This window comes from Zeus faber (assembly GCF_960531495.2).
Source record: "Zeus faber genome assembly, chromosome: 20".
NCBI classification, from domain to species: Eukaryota; Metazoa; Chordata; class Actinopteri; order Zeiformes; family Zeidae; genus Zeus; species Zeus faber.
In genome coordinates, this window is record NC_137207.1 from 19,943,349 (window position 1) to 19,960,717 (window position 17,369).

Consider the following 17,369-nt stretch of genomic DNA (forward strand, 5'->3'; position numbering starts at 1 on the left):
AAATCCAAAACTATCTTAAACACTGTATACATACAGTATACAGCAATAACTTATTATAATCTATACCCTATATACCCATACCAAGAAATGATCCTGTGCATAGAATCGCATTTGTAGATTCTAGTTGTTTTTCCTTTATGTTTTGTATTTTTCTTCTATTTGTGTATATTTGGCAAATATATATACTGTGTATATATCTATATATATTTTTTTTTTTTTTTTAAATCTTTTTATTCTATTTTTTTCCCCCAGACTTAAGCTTTTAGTTTTTAATGCTAATCTTCTGTAGAATCGTACCAATCCTCACCACGTCACCTCAATCACATGGGGCTTCCTCCACCTACCGTCAGTAAGGACCCCCACCAAAAACATGCACACATCATCGTCTGACCAGCGATGGACACTCGTCACCAGGTCCCCGGGCGCGTCCACGAATGCTGCCCACTGCTCCTGGCTGCCCCCCCCGGAGGAAGGACAAGCCAGGATGGGTCAAATGCAGAGGCCTCATTTCACCGGCCACCATCCAAAGCGTGTGCGTGTGTGTGTGTGTGCGTGCATTTGTTGTAGTGTGGTGTGTTGCGTGACAATTAAAGATTCTTCTTCACGACCAACTCCTCCCCATTCATGTAAATGCACCAGGCGGAATAAACTCATTCAGATCAACGCTAATGAATACATATACACAAAAAACACATCTTTTAAATAGGGGGGCCTCGTCTCCGCCCTAAATCAAACAGGGAGGGGTCCCGTGCACTAAGTCAAGTCCCAATTCCCTGGAATTTTGAAAATCGACATGCGTGACCCCGTCTTTTTTTCCCTCTGTAGAACCTGCACACGTCATGCAGCAATGCATTGTGGGTCACGGACCTCGCTGGCCAGGTCTCGGGCCTTTTTGGCCTGTTGGACGTCCAGAGAACCGGACGCCTCCCAGCCCACGCCCTTCATCCAGTTCAGATCCGACCGGTACTGGTTCTGAGAGACAGAAGAACGGACAGTTCCACGTCCACATCCAGAGCCACGACAATAAAAACTCTTTAATAGCAACTGTGCTCAGAGACTAAAAGTTGAATAAAGGTGAACGGTTAACCTTTCTTTTGGCTGCTGGGTGTTTTTTTTATTTTGGACTTTCACGGAACAACAAAACAAACATAAAGGAAGAATCACTTCATTGACCAATTCTCATTTTGAACCTGGTGTCAGCTCATTGCCATTGATTAACATGGTTATATTTATTGCTTTAAGCAGCTCCTGAAAACCCATTTCTATCAGATGGTCTTTTTATCAAGCCTTACCTTTTCACTGCCTTTGCCCTCTTTGTGTATTCCTTTTTATTTGTTTTACATCTTACTATGTCTTTTGAAAAAAAACATTTTTATATTTTTATTTTATTGAAGAAATATTTAAACCAGAGAGAGTGGGCATAAATAAAATAAGAATAATTGTATTCATGCCCATTCTCTCTGGTTGTAATATTTCTTCAGTTGTGCTTCTTTTATGCTGCCTACAGCGTACTTCTAAAGCACTTTGGAACTCTGTGTTTTAAAAAGTGCTATACAAATAAAAATGTACTGACTTTATTTAAATCTAAATATATTGTGATTGCCACTATATTGTGAGCCTCCGCTATGGAAAAGGGGATTTAATTATTATCTTTTTAAGGCTTCATTGTTTGCCCCATTGGACAGCATTGGAGCACAGGAGGAAGCTGCAGCAGAGTGGTAAGTTTTTCAACAGTAAAGTGCTGATTTTTAATAGATATAGCCATGATAATAAAGGCTTTTTACAATCACACACCCTCTACTCCCCTCTTCGCAGAACCAGAGGTCCTGGAACACTTGTCAACTTCTCATTCGGACTGAGCTGTATTTCCCTATGACTTTATTTAAGGTGGGAGACCTACGTCGCTCTGCAGGCTGTAGGCCTTCTTGGCCCAGGCCACGTTCATGTCACTCGGCAGCGTGGTGTACTCGTGCAGGACGGTCCTGTAGTTGGTCTCGGTTGCCAGGTCCTGGGCCTTCTTGGCGTGGCTGATGTTCATCATGTCCAAGGAAGCGCTGGAGACCAGACACACACAAAAATCATAATATGTTGGAATCATATAATACGTTGGAAACATATTCAAGTAGATTATTGTTGGTTATAGATCATTTATCTATTCAACTTTTAATATTCAACCTATTTTCCTAATTCCAGTAAAAAGTGCATAAATAAATTGCTTTACTATTTTACTATTTGTGATTCATAAAAGTTGGCATATTTTTTCAGATACTGTTTTTATTGTAAGTCCTAAAGGTGGAAGACGTATCACTTCAATAACTCCGGTTTGGAGAGCCTGAAAGGTGTATTTCCCTGATTTCACAGGAGCTACGCTAGCTCATCTCATCCACAACCTTGCAACGAGCTGACACAGTCAGCACGCAGAACTTGAGTCTTCCCCCTTCATAAAATCTAAATTGAAAAAACTGCCAGTGACAATCGGAAGTGCAGACGAAATTAAAGTACGAGTCGGGCTGTGGTTTGCGTCACCTTTTAAGGCTTCACTTCTCCCCCTGGGATTAATAAAGGGTTACCGTTACCCATCCTAGCTTACCTGTAGTTGGCCTTGCTGTCCTCGTAGTCCTTCTTGTAGCGGCGCTCGCTCTGCAGCCTGGTGGCCAGAGCGGAGTGCGCCATCTGAGAGTCATCAGAGACTGACTTGATGGAGATCACTTTGCCTTTTGTTCTCTCATACTGCTCCTTGTATTTCACCTGGGGGGGGGGCGGGGGCAGTCAAGACAAAGTCATAAAGTTATGAGTGATGTCAGGAAATATTAGTGTTTCAATTGTGGGCCAACTCATGGTTAACAGACGCCTCCGTTGGGGCAGCTTCGCAGATGGGGTTCAATCCAAATCAGGAATAAGAAAATCCTACATAAATGAATCCAGAGTTTTAAAATGTTTCTTAATTTGAGATGAATGAGTTCCAGACTAGGACGTCCTGGACTGAGGTGATGAAGGACGAGTCAGATCTTTCTGTCTGGTCTGGGTGCTGGTCTTAACCCAGATCATCCATTTCCTCTATTGTCCAGGTCGACCCTGGAGGCCACACCAATAAATCCAAAATGTTTAATTAAAACCTTCACTTAGACCTGGATTTTGGAATTTGATTTTCTTCAAAGCCGAGAAGGCAAGTCCGGGACGATTTTAAACCACGACCGAGAAAGGCCTTCTCAGTCCGTCCACTGACACCACCCCAGGTTCAAAGTGTGATCTGGTGTGAGATCAGGCCTCGTGAGAAGGTGACGTACGTCGCTGGCCAGGTCCCGCGTGGCCTTGGCGCTGAGGATGGAGAGCGAGTCCAAACGGAGCTCGAAGCCTTTGTCTCTCTGCTCCTCCCAGCCGCTCCTGTAGGCTTTCTGAAAAGGACCACAGTGATCACCTCAAAAAACGTCTCCGCAGGTCCACGTTCTGAAGGAGAAACTTTCCCCAAAAAGAGAAAATCCAAATCTTTCCAGATTCTGATTCTTTTCATCAAGAAGAAATGAAGACAGCCTTGTTTTTATAGATTTTGGGGTATAGATATTTAGATTTAAATTTAAGAGTGCAGATATTAAAGTTTTAAAACAGACCATATGCTATCGGAGGTCGAAGATAATTACGTTTAGAACATTTCGATGAAATGTAAGTCATGTAAGTCGTGGGAGTAAGTCCATGAATCATGGGCTTACTCCCAACGCTAACCTCGTTTAGCAAAGTTCAAATAAACAAACCATCAAATGCACTAAAATATTAAGTTTAGACATTTCAGTTTGATTGCTATTGCAGAAGCGTCTCTTCGGGGAAAGGAATGTTGGTGGTCACATGAAAACAATAAAAGAAGCATTATTCTTCTTTATGTTTGTGTATCTTTGTGTTAAATCTATGTTTCCATCTCCTTTGTTGATCCTCATTTACATAAATGTTTTCCTTCCTGTCTTCTGATTGGTTCATTAAATCACCAGAGTTGCAGTTTTAGAAATTTCATTTCGATTTACTTTCAAAGTGATTTTTCCTTTGAAAGCTGGGTCATTATTCATTATCCGGATCCTGAACATGAAGTTGTTTCTCCTGGTCTCACCCCGCTGAGCAGCTCTGCGTTGGCTTTGGCCTGCTTGAACAGCGGCTCGTCCTTGGTCATGGTGTACTGGTGCATGCTCTGCTCCGTGTCCGCCTTGTACGCCAACTGCAAAGCAGAAAGGGAGTTTTAGTTTCGAGGTAAACGGGGAGGGGAGGGGAGGGTGCGGGGAGGCCTTACGTTGCTCTGCAGCTCCTGGCTCCTCTTGGCGTGTTTGATGGAGAGGTCGTCCGCAGCCTGGGTGAACTTGATGCTGTCCACCTTCTGACGGTACTTGGTCTGGGAGAGTAGAGAGTCAACGTGCGTTTTTCGGGAGGGATTTCTGACCAAGGTCAAGCTACGATCATAAAATGAATGAAACCTAAAAGCTCCAGAGCCTAAAGTAGGACAGGAGAGTATTATCAAAAGTAGTTCTCAGAAAGCCTCTCTCGCTCGGGTTGATTCCACGCTGGGTCACTTGGTGTATACACACGGAGACTGAAATAACGATGATTCCAGAATGTGAACTTGTTGATACAGAAGTGTTCTGTATGTTAAGTGTAATTGTTTGGGTTTATAGACGTATTGCCAACATTTTGTTTACTGTTTTTTAAAAATGTTTTGTGTTTTTGTTAATTTTAGGTTATATTTGTGGTTTATTATTAGGCTTCATGTATACAGTAATGTCATATTTTATTGTGTTCAGTTAACCATTTGGTTTATTATATATTATTCAATTTTTCCATATATTGCCATTTTCCTTTTTTATATTTTATCTTTATTACTTTATTCCTACTGTTCCCAGCTGGTGAGACAATGCAATTTTCCTCCGGGGATAAATAAAGTATTTTCCTATCTATCTATATGCAATGTGGAATACCTGCACTTTGATCGATTTAGGAAACGCAGTGAGAACGATTATTATTTAGCCCCAATGTGTTGCTTCGTGGTCTAAATCTGAATTGTAACTGTATTATTATTATAAACAGCGATTCGAGAGTGTGACACATATGCAACATATGAATTTAATAGCACAGAGTGGGGACTGCAGGTTTCCAATTGTGCACAGTAAGGCAATATATCTACGATTATTTTTTAAGTCTGCTCTTTAACACACACACACACACACGCGTGCAAATACTGACGTCGCTGAGCAGCTCTCCAGCTTTCTTGGCCTGAGTGATGTTCATGCATCCCTCAACCTCCCAGCCGACGCCCTTCATCCAGTTCAGGTCCGAGCGGTACTGGTTCTGAATGAGGGAACGGAAAGAGAGAAAAGAGGTGAAGAAGGATAAATCCTGCCTTCTTACTTTTTCTCCATCTACTCACTTAAGTGACTTAGCCCAGTCTCACGCACAGGCAGGCACACGCACACGCACACGCACACGCACACGCACACGCACACACACACGCACACACACACACACCTTGGCAGCATCATGTGGGTTTACTCTTTATCGTAACAGGACAGTTATGAGACCCTATTTTTACCTACAAAGCTAGGAGGGCTTCCTTCTGTGATGATTTCATTTGGAGAATAACAAACATAACCGGCCCCCTTTCATGTCTCAATATCCGTTCATTTTTTGCATTGCAAACAAATATGCATGGTGTCCAAATGCTAAGGGGACCAGTGGGGAACCCTTCCCCCGCCCCCTCACCTCGCTCTGCAGGGCGTAGGCCTTCTTGGCCTGCTGCACCTTGATGTCGTCGGGCAGGACGGTGTAGTCGTGCAGCTTCTTGCGGTACTCCAGGTCGCTGGCCAGCGCCTGGGCTTTCTTGGCGTGGCTCAGGTTCACCATGTCGTGGGGCAGGCTGTACTGGGCGTGGCCCTCCTTGGAGCCCTTCTTGTATGAAATCTGAGATGGAAGGCGTTTTAAATTTGTGAAATTTATTTACTGACGCTTTTGTCCAAAGCGACTTCCATGAGATGCCAGAAACAATCAAAGCATCGACCATTAGAGAAAACCTTGAATTTAATTTCAAGATAGCTGTAAGGAAAGAATAAAAGTTATTTGCCTTTTTTTTTTGGTGTATGTTGCAATATGAGCAGGGTCTTCAGGTGTTTCTTGAAGGTGACGATAAAGACTTTAGTGAGAAGTATTTAGTGGCCCACTGGCCAATTAAGGGTAGACACAGCCTGTCCAAAGAAAACCCATTTTGAAAGTTGAAACCAGTTTAGGCTTGTGGGGTTGTACATTTTAGAGCCACAAAAATTGTATGCCAGAAGCTGCTTTCAGCAAATCTGATTCAGCTGAAAGCCAATCACAATCAATCACATCATTGCTAATAAATATTCAAATGTGTAAGGCAACCCACAGTTGAATTCAATTTGTGCTTTTTATTTGGCTATTTTGTTCTTTGTCATTGATCCTCTGTTTTCCCTCTTGTACTCACCAGTCTTCTACAGAATGATTTGTGTGCAGCCTTTAATACTTGTACAATTTTTTTTTCTTATTGTTCTATTATTTATTCTATGTATTGTTATGGTGGGAAGTGACAGCTCGTCCTTACGTCGCTGCTCATCTTGGCCACCTGAAGCGAGTGCAGAGTCTTGGAGTCGCTCACGTTGGCGCACACCGCTTTCTCCTTGTTCTTCATGAAGGTCTCTTTGTATTTAATCTGAAACACAAGCCTTCAGTCAATTTGTTGATCTAACCAAATTGTCCGTTCATCCTCGTCTTTTGAAGTGTCACCGTACGGTGCATCTCTGCAATCTCACAGTAACTGCTCCGCGGTTCGCTTGCTTACATCGCTGGCCAGGTCCCGTGACGCTTTAGCCGCTTTGATTGTCAGTGTGTCCACACCAATGTCACAGGCTTTGGACTTGGTCTTCTCCCAGTCCTCTCTGTACTTAATCTGGAACGGTGACAGAAAAAATAATGAAAAAATCTATATCACCCACGTAAATATAGCATATACTGTATACAGTACATGAGCACCTGACTGATCCCAGTTCCATGGAAAGGAAGCTCATTGGAGACACAGACAATGTTCAGTTGATTCAAACATGAATTAATATGTACTGCTCCAAGATCAGTCCAAGCGATTGATTTAAATTCTGCCACAAACAATCATTGAATATCCAATGTTATTTACTCAGAGCATGATATACATACTTGATGTGTACCATATCTAATACATCCAATAATCAATACAACTCACCCTTGTAACTGTAACTTTAACGATAAAGTTTGCGGATCACAATTAAGAATAGAAATATATTTTTGCGTTGGGGGGGCTGCAATTGTCTGGCAAACAGCCAATGTATTGGACAGGAAAGACAGTAAAAATAAATAAAGCTAATTTTATTCACTTTACTCTACTGTACACGCTCGCGGCTGCAGGAGGACTCACGTCACTGCACAGAGCAGCGTTGGCTTTAGCGTTCTGGATCTGCGGAAGGTCCTGAGAGAGCGTGTACTGGTGTTTCGTCTTCTCATAGTCAGCTTTGTAGTTCAGCTGAGGGTGGGCGGACACACACACACACACACACACACACACACACACACACACACACACACACACACACACACACACACACACACACACACACACACACACACAGACACACACACCTCTGTTTAAAAAGTATATTTGATCATATTTTGAATAAAATTCGAAAACAACGTACGTTTTTGTGCATTATGTGTGTTTTTTCATGTATGTCATTGCTGCTGCAACACTCGAATTTCCCTTTGGGGACTAATAAAGTATCTTAAATCAAACTTCCGTCAAAGTGCCGCGCCAGGCAAACACATCAAAAAAAAAAAAAAAAAAAAAAGAGCACTAGTAGCTACTCTAAAAGTTGCACTACGTAGCAGTAGGAAATGGAGTGAATTAAATATGTCTACAATAAAAACACAGTTTATTTTGCTTTGTTTGGGACGTTCTGCACATCAGAACAGTGCCACAGCAGAGATCACTTTTTCCCCCGGTCTCTATAAGACTACACTTCTTATTGATCAATTCTTCAAGTACAGTATGTACAATAATGGTGTTGTTATAGACAGGTGTTGAAGTCTGTGTTGTAAGCTGACTGGGATTCAAGTTAAATTTCGTTTCAAGAGTGTTACCACTGAAATGCTTATAGTCTGACAATTCTCACTAAATATATGTGCAAAATTATAAATAGCAACAAAACTAGTGAAAGCAACCCTAGGATGCTGAATGCATGTTGGTTGTTTTTAAGGTGATTTTTATGACCTGAACACTGATTTTCCTTCTGGAGATTAATAAAGTTTTATCTCCAGCTTTCACCAATTGAGAGTTCATTTGAACTTTTTCTCAATTTGATTGATGAGATACTAAGGAATTAAGTGCGATATACTAACTACTATGTAATAACTTTTGTAAAAAGACAAAAAAAAAAGAAACTAATTTCAAGCCAGATTTTCTTTTGATCGATCCCATATGTTATCTAGGAGGGTGAAGTTGTATATGCCTTATAGGGTTAATCAAGTAAAATAGTTAGAAACATATTAGAAATATTAGAAACACATGTGAACATGAGCTTTAACTTAGGTCTATTAGGGCGCCCGCTGTATCCAATTGGGTTCCATAAGTTATTGTGTAGGACCGTATATTGTATTTTGAACATGACCTCTTATGTTTTAGGTCTTTCAATTTTATCATACTTTATTTTTTTTACGTTATATTTGTCGTGAAGTAACTATTGTGCATAATTTCCGGGTGCATTGTAAAGGCATTTCACTGCATATATGTATGAAAGTATGTTTATATATATGTGACGAATAAACCTCTTGAATTATTATTATTAGCGTATTATGGTACAGTATTTTGCCTAATTTTTTATTGTCTACATACAACTTTTAAATATTTTAATGTATTGTTTTATTATTTTTTACCTACTGTTTCGAGGTCAGCTGATGTGAAACTGCAATTTCCTTCCGGTTATGAATAAAGTATCTATCTATCTATCCATCCATCCATCCATCCATCCATCTCAGATTAGTACCGACCCAGTGACACCACCCGGCTCCCATTTGAGCCTATTTGATGAAGCATACATGTATCCTGTGTTCCCTATGATTTGATTTTAAGGCTTTTGTCACTGTTTAAATTCTCCGTAAAGCCTACTTACGTTGCTGACGAGCCGAGCGTTCTTCCTGGCCTGGACGATGTCGGGCGTGTCGGTCACGGCGCTGTACTTCACCTGGTCGATGTGTTGACGATAGTTTTTCTGATTGGGAAAAAGGGTTAAAAAGGGTTAAAAAGTAATATTCGAGGTAATCCAGGGAAATCCCCAAATGTCACGTGGGGTAAGTGTGTTGTGTTAAATACAGGTGCGCTCACATCCTTCAGCGGGTCCAGCTTCCTCTGGCTCTGGTAGCCGGGGGTTTGGGTCGCTGGGTAGTTGTATTCTCCCTGATCCGTCTTCTCCTGCTCGCCTTGCTTGTAGCTAATCTGTCAGGAACCAGAACAGCCAGCGGTAGTATTGTAGTAGTTGTAATAGTGTTACTGAGTAGTATTAGCGACAGCACTGACGCGGAGGTCAGTTATTAAAGGGAAACCGCTTTTTCCTGTAGATTGATTTTCTTTTCTACATACTTTTGAAAGTTTTTCATTGACCTTTAACGGCTGCTGTGCGTCTATTTTCTTGTCAAAAGTTGAATGTTAAAACTGGACAGAAAGATTTTGAAAATATTACTCCCAACAGAGTGTCTGCGGGTATTTCTTTCAAAATTGAAGATTTTCAAGATCCTCGAAAAATTATCTCTCAAGGAGCAGATTCAGCGGTAAACTCCAGTTTTCACAAAATCAGAAATGGAAGGCCTAATATTTGTATAACTAAATTATAATATTTGTAAAATTGAAGACATTTCAAGACTTTTTAAGGACCTACAGAGACTGTCCCAGTAGCCCAGAAAGGCAAAGTGAAAGAAATGGCTGTCAACAAGTGGCCAAAGAGTAATGAACATACGTATAAGATAATATGTAATAACTAATATCTATCTTGTACAAAATAAAGTTATTTTATATTTTAAAAGAAGATTTATCAACCTATTATAATGTACCAGAGTTTCCCCTGTTACTGCACAGAGGGGAAACACTTTGCAAGGCCAAAATAAAAAAAATGTAACATCAAAAATAACAGTACTGCCCCCCCCTAGTCTTTTTTTCTTGACATTTACAGTCCATTAATGCTATTTGAACATGTACAACCTAGGGATGTTAAAATTGCTCGACTAAAAGACTGTCTCCGTGACAACAGTAAAATCGAAAACCTTTTTTGTAATGGCCTATTAAAAAAAAAATCTTGAAACTTTACCGTTTTTACGAGGTAGCCTATTTAAAATGTTCAAAATAAAATAAAAAAATAACAGTACTGTTTTGCAAATGGGAGAAGGAGCAGTGTGCACCTGTTTGGCTTTCACTTTGCGTGCTTGAAGATGGCAACTTGGCATAAGGGTCGGAGGATCTCACGAAACCCTGCGGCGCAATGAAAGTGATGAGAGATCCCATGAATCGGAATGAAAGTTCCCAGACGCACCTCCGCCACGTCCGTCGGGCATATATTTACTCATTTATATTTACATTTATTTATTTTCTCGTATAAGATTTATTCTTATATAAGATTTATTTCATAGCCATATCCATTTGCAGTGATGACACAATGGACGCAATACCACACAGTGGTACCATCTGAGTGGTATATTCAGCAAAAAACTTCAAAAACATGCTTTGGGGACCTCAGAGACCTATATTAATGTGTGTAAAAAGGAGCATAATAGGTCCACATTAAATTTAAGAATTTACTAAATAAAGACAAATCTTCACCTTTGGTAGACGAAAACAGACCTCTGGAATAGGCTGCAAGGTGAGCAATTAGGGGCCTGCATGAAGAGTTTAATAAATGGGCTTCCTGTGGCAAAATGTACATATCCTGATGCCATGGTGACATTTTTCTAAGACAAGTAAGATAAAGTGCAGCGATGAATCATGCACCCTCTGTTCATGATGTGCTAATGTTTTGCAAAGGTCAATTGTTTCACAGCTTATTTTTATGCAATAAATGCAGCTTATTCAGTCATCATTTCCTTGTGATCACTTTGTTGTGAGTCTTGAATATACCGAGCGAACAAAAACTTCAACGCAAATATAAACTGCAGGCCGCCTGCTTCGCCATCTGACCGAAGCCACCACGCCAATGTACCATCCCGCGCGCCTCATCTGTGTGGGGTCTTTCCCGGTGCGTACCACAGAGCCTGAAAACAATTCTAGGGGAAAACACTGTGTATAACATAAACTTGTATAAAGCACTTATTTCCCGTTTTGCCATTAAAAGGCATAAATATGTTATGATAAATAAAACATACGAAAAAATTAATCGAACAACAGAATTAAACAAAACCCAGGTGACAACATTTAAAAGAAGAAGGTATCTTTTCCACATCATTCCGAACCAGTTGGGAAACTTCTAGAAACCCGCATCACATGGTACATTAAGATTAGCAACTTTTTTAGGCTTACAGCGCTTGCAAGCTTCCTGACTTTCATGGCGTGGGCCATCTTCTTGTCCATGCCCGAGTCTTCATAGTGGCCCTTCATGTGGTTGGTGTAATTCTCCTTGTACTTGTTCTGTGGAAAGGAACCAACAATACAATAAAACAATGTGTTAAACAACCTACTATATCTTTCTAATCCATCTAATCAATGCATCTGCAGAGGGTGAACTTCCTGGTTCAGAGAGAAGAGCTCTCACTCGAATTTTGAGTCTGCCTTCTGGATTTGCGAATTCACAGACTCTGTTCATATATTGTATTTATACATGACCTACTTTAAAACGAAACTCCCGTATCTTTTTTTTTAGCTCAGTGCGCGGCAGCTGGCTGAAATTAATCTCTCAATTCTGGATCAATTTAAATGATCCTGATCAATCACTCAGATTGTGGAAAAAAAAAAAGGTTTAGGTTAAAAAAATACCAGAGTTTCCCATTGACGACATTAATGTGAAAATGATCCATGATGGTCGGTAAAATCCATAAAAGTATTTAATTTCCTTGGTTACATGAACTCACAACTAGAATCGCATAGATAACGGTGACGTGGTAGAATGTTGCATTAAATGGCAGATAAATAGTAAGAGAATGCCTTGTAATAATAAAGTAAACTGTTGTGTAAATAGAGCCTGTAGCAATGCTTTGAGTTAATGTAATCTAAAAATCGAGCAACACGAGGTCGTGTCGCTTGGCGGGAACAATGCTGCTTTTGTGTGGTTCTTACGTCGCTGGTGAACTTGGCAATTTTAGCTGCGTTCTTGAACTGCGGTGTCTCACAGAAGTTGATGCTGTGGCCTTTTGAGTTTTCCAAATCCTTCTTATATTCCACCTTGAAGGAAATAAATCAAATAAACACACACACACACACACACACACACACACACACACACACACACACACACACACACACACACACACACACACACACACACACGTTATATTTTTTTTAAAGTGGCAATCCATCAGATTGTCTGCGTTGGGTGGATTACACTACAAGTCCCAGAATTACATTCAAACCTTTTTTCAACATCTGGGTGTATCCGGATTTACCCTTGTCTGTCTTGTCATTTTTGCCAAAATTTGCCTTGTTCGGATAGATTGATTTGTTTTTCTTTGGTCACGGAACAACATGCACTGAATTGCTGTTTCTTGTAAAGTGCCAGCTAACCAAAAACAATTAATAATGAAACGCGGGATTTTATTGTTGTTTACAAAATAATATTGTGCACTATTTCCACTTTAAATATAACTGCGTAAATTAAAGTACCAATGGAACTTATTCAGTCTATTTCTAACTTGTGGTATTGAAATAACAACTGAACATTTGATGCAACCAAGTCCAGCCACTTGGTTTAAAAAAAAAAAAAAAAAAAGAAATTCCCATTCCTAAGAAAATTATTTTAACCAAAAACCTAAAAAGACTATAATAAAAATGTAGGAACAATAAACTTAATTAAGAACACAATGAAAGACTGTAAAGGTCACAGAGGTCAACAAAACATCTGCGGTAAAAATACGGTGCTGAAAACCAGGATGTATAAACATTCTGAGATAGATTCAAGATTCAAAGTAAATCTGGTCGTACAACTCGTCGTCGTGTGTTACAGAGCCGGCGCTAAGGACCAGGGCCCTGTGCGTTTCTTCCGCTGTTTTCATAGTACGCGGGTGTTTTTGAACCTAAGCTGGAGACCAGTGGAACAGCACGACAGAGACGCTGAGAATGCAGGTCGAGCGAGGCCACATTGTACTTGAGAAATAGCACTTGAAATAGATCCAGGCAACAAACCAGTTTGGGCTTTTTAGATTGATGATGACTCATAGGGTTTTGAAAAGACTACGACGAGACTTCAGAGATTATTTAAACCAAACAATACCAAGGCCACCCAAGAGGTTGTTTGCTTTCTCTCAGTCACTACTATAAGATGCCGTGAATTTGGTATGAATTTACCAGATTTGATATGGCTGAATTAACTGAAATAATTCCACAAAAAAAACTGAAGAGATTTTTTTTTAGGTCTGGCCCTAAAATTTGTCTTTAAATGCAAACCTCTTCATCCACACCGACGCATTTTGACCCGATCCTTAGCCCTCACCTCGCTGACAATCTTGTTGATTTTCCGTGCGTTCTTCAGGGCCAGATTGTCCTCCGATGTGAGGCTATGGAAGTGTGACGTGCCCTTCATCTTCTTCAAGTCTTTCTTGTATTTCAGCTGCAAATTACAAAAAGGGACAGGAGAAAAAAACATACAATGTTTGCGTGTTGTTTTGTTGTTTTACTGTAAGACGAGGCTTTCATCTGAGATGCGTGCGTGCGTGCGCATGGAGAGTAGAGTACGGCAGATATGATTTTGCCAGTGCCGATAGATAGATAGATAGAATAAAAACATACATAATAAAATAAGAACACTTTTAATAAACAATAAACCTGAGTCACAGAGCAGATTTGAGCTTTTTAGAGGGAAAAATCAGAAACGCCTGTTACCTTTATGTCTGTCACGCTAGGAGAGGACAATATCCACATTGATATATCAGGAAGCAGTACGCTGACATATAATGGATGCACACACACATAATGGATGCACACAAATGTACAAGGTCTAATTTGGTCTCAAAGGAGAGTTTGGTTAGTGACAGCAGAGGATCACGACTCAAGGTTGTCACTCGTCTCTGTGGGATCTGTTCTGTTGACGGGGTGAGGTGACGAATGAGGGAGGGAGGTTTACTTTACACATTCTATCATGTTAACAGTACACACGGTGCACAAGGTCATGCAGCGATTCCACCTCATTCATTTTGGTCGATCTGTCCTCAAAGGATAGATAGATAGATATGTAGAAAATATATATTTTAAAAATAATTATGCTAAGCAAGGATTCCCATTTGGCTGAATGCATAAAATGACCTCTCATATAACAGACTGTTTTTCACAACTTTTACTGCATCACATTGCATGCTCTGAGCTTCTCTCAGCAAATAGGATTGTTATGGTGGTTTGAGCCTGTCACATTCGATTTCCCTTTGAAGTAGATATCATGTAAACAGTTTCCAATTTGGCGATGTTAATACTGTGACATACCATACAAGCATGGTACTGTAAAAGGTATTAGGGGAAATTTGCTAAATATTCACCGGTACAAAATAGCTTGGAAAGATATGTGAATGCATTTCTATGATTTTTTTAAGCCATAACTATGGTAATTATTACTCAAATTCATGGGTGCTTTTTTGAAAATGTCTAGTATATATTTAAGATAATAAGGCACTCAAAACAAACCTTTACTTAAGATTACTAAAGACAAGTAAATCTCATTGGCTTCAACGAGACAGGGCGGTGTATCTTTAATTGCACTATTCTATTGAACTTGCCTGATGTAATTTCTCAAGGCTCTGATATAGTCTGCGCAGCCGAGCCGTGCAGCTCATGGCGTGCACACTACCAGGGAGTACGAGCATAAACTCCATCTGGCTATTTTTGTGCTCACAACCTGTGGACCTCTTCGCACAACTTTCCTTCCAACGCGTCCATCTTGAACAACCTGAAGCGCACGGCGCAGAGTTCCAAAACGTGGGAGGTGCACCTCGCAAAAAAAAAATTGCTGTGCGCCGCCGTAGCGACCGCCACAATGATGTCATTTATGCCGCACGCACTAAACGACACCTCGGCTGCGGCGACGATAAAGCAGGCTTCACAGTCCAAGTTATTCCCCAAACTCAAGTGTTGCCATGAGTGGAGAAGACCAAAAAAAACGTGCTCCTGCTCCAGCCAAAAGTAAATCCACGAGGCATCGTTTAAGAACCTAGAAATCCAGGTATTACAGGGTCATCTGGTATACTCTCAAAAGATGTACTGTACTCTCCAAGTTATGAGACGAGTTATGGATGAGCGGCCATGGTTACTCACGTCGCTGGCGTGGTCCTGAGCCTTCTTGGCCAGCTGGTATCCAGGGGTGATCATAGCAGGGAAGCTCCCCTTCCCTCGCTGCTGCTCGTAACGCTCCGTGTAGGCAATCTGCAAACAGAGAGATGCAGAAAAAGGCTGCCAGTTAGTCCAACAAATTGGACTAACTGGCCTATAAATAGGACAATTTTCCCTTCAGGGGAATCCTTATTGTTCTTATTGTCTACTGGGTGAACAAAATGAGGCAACCTGAGAATTTATAATTACTACTCAAGGAGATTTACGATTGCTTTTTGAAGAAACTGTTCCACCCTAAACAGTTGTATTTAAGGAAATCATCTGGTTGCAATATGTAGGGCAATTTAGTAATTCATCGCTCATTGTCGTCATGTATTTGTGGCTTTTTCACTCTACACGCTGTCACATTCCGTCAACTTTTGCATGAAATTTCGACCTGACAGTAACCATCGGGAATACCTGTAATTATCCTGTTGGCAAGAATTTAAATCCTGCAGTTATTTGAATACTACAATTAATTTTAATTGTTAATGGGTCAAAAATTGTTCTGAATGTAGCTGCATTTAACACAACTAAGATCTAATTTTTATTTTTACCCGCCAAAGAGAACTCAAGATGTACTGTGTAAATAACTCAGCACTCCGCCCCCCCCATATAAATGGAATATCCCTCTAAGTGTTGGGTTTGTAGGGTCTGGACTTCCTTACCTGGCTAAATTTCTCTGCGTTATCTCTGGCCTGAATGGCCTCCGCCATTCCAGCTTCGGCACTGACTTTACCCTTCACCTCCTGATCGTACATCTGACGGTACTTCACCTGGAGGAACAGGTGCACCGTCACAGATCCAGGCGCCGTCACTGTGGGTGTGCGCTGCTGCGGTGTGTATCGACATGTAAGTAGCTACTCACGTCGCTGGCCAGTTCGTTGGCTTTCTTCGACACCTTGTACCCGGGGGTGAGATGTGCTGGGAAGCTGCCTTTGCCCCGCTGCTGTTCATACTCCTCAGTGTAGGCAAACTGGGAGAAACACTGACAATAAATTGGTGTATTTCCTGTGATCTTAACAAGTTCAAGTTCAAGTTCAAGAGATTATTTGTCACATACATATACATACGGTCATACATATATGCAGTGAAATGTCATGACACCCAGTGATTACGCACAATAAGCTCTATAAGCCCTAAAAATACTAAAAAATACCAAAATGTGCCTGGGAATTAAATAAGAATCGCGATTGTGGCGCCTCCCCTTGCGGCTCCCTGCACGAGCACCTTGTGTCGATTACATAAAGTGTCTTTGAGCATGAGGGAATAAAATGAACTGTCGTTATTATTATTATTAGAATCAAAGACGCAGAGGACACAGAACAGTTCTTCACGGTCACATCTTTATCTTGCATCCATCTTGGCTGAGGACCTTATGAAGCTATAATCCAAAAGGCATAGGTGCGCTATTTTTACTTTCAGAAAATCAATTATGTAGAAACACTTACGTACTGTAGAAACAAGAAGTTCTTACCCTGGGGAACTTCCTCTCTTGTTGAACATTATGTTTAGTCTATGTTTAGTGAAATTGGAAAATGAACCCCCTCAAATCAATAAAGGGTTATCTTATCTTTATCAGGGGGTGCAGCTAACACAAAATACCTGATACTGCTTCAGAGAGAGGAGGTTTGAAAGAAGTCTGTTGAACAATTTGGTGTGTAGTATACGCATGTGCTTGAGGTTTGCTGTTACCGTCTTTCTAGGCTTGACTGGGAGTTTAATAATAATAATTACCAAAAAAAAAAAGTCTATGTGCGCTATCTACATCTCTTAAAATGTCAGCATTCCTGAGCAGTGGCTCTCAACGTGGGCTCCC

At 40.7% G+C, this 17,369-nt stretch overlaps 1 protein-coding gene across 4 annotated transcripts in view; it reads right to left on the minus strand.

Moving 5' to 3' along the window:
• The window catches only part of nrap (nebulin-related anchoring protein), a 38,037-nt gene that overhangs the window by 11,033 nt on the left and 9,635 nt on the right, over positions 1 to 17,369 (minus strand). For 3 of the 4 annotated variants that reach the window (XM_080021181.1, XM_080021180.1, XM_080021178.1), the window contains 19 exons: positions 16,419 to 16,526; positions 16,219 to 16,326; positions 15,497 to 15,604; positions 13,689 to 13,805; positions 12,320 to 12,424; positions 11,567 to 11,674; positions 9,389 to 9,499; positions 9,177 to 9,275; positions 7,430 to 7,534; positions 6,824 to 6,931; positions 6,587 to 6,694; positions 5,734 to 5,931; positions 5,218 to 5,322; positions 4,274 to 4,372; positions 4,097 to 4,201; positions 3,288 to 3,395; positions 2,591 to 2,748; positions 1,901 to 2,054; positions 868 to 972 (listed from right to left, as the gene is read on the minus strand). In XM_080021181.1, the coding sequence (XP_079877307.1) occupies positions 868 to 972; positions 1,901 to 2,054; positions 2,591 to 2,748; positions 3,288 to 3,395; positions 4,097 to 4,201; positions 4,274 to 4,372; positions 5,218 to 5,322; positions 5,734 to 5,931; positions 6,587 to 6,694; positions 6,824 to 6,931; positions 7,430 to 7,534; positions 9,177 to 9,275; positions 9,389 to 9,499; positions 11,567 to 11,674; positions 12,320 to 12,424; positions 13,689 to 13,805; positions 15,497 to 15,604; positions 16,219 to 16,326; positions 16,419 to 16,526 (2,217 nt within the window). The remainder of the gene's footprint in view (positions 1 to 867; positions 973 to 1,900; positions 2,055 to 2,590; positions 2,749 to 3,287; positions 3,396 to 4,096; positions 4,202 to 4,273; positions 4,373 to 5,217; positions 5,323 to 5,733; positions 5,932 to 6,586; positions 6,695 to 6,823; positions 6,932 to 7,429; positions 7,535 to 9,176; positions 9,276 to 9,388; positions 9,500 to 11,566; positions 11,675 to 12,319; positions 12,425 to 13,688; positions 13,806 to 15,496; positions 15,605 to 16,218; positions 16,327 to 16,418; positions 16,527 to 17,369) is intronic. The other variant, XM_080021179.1, reaches the window with a different exon arrangement.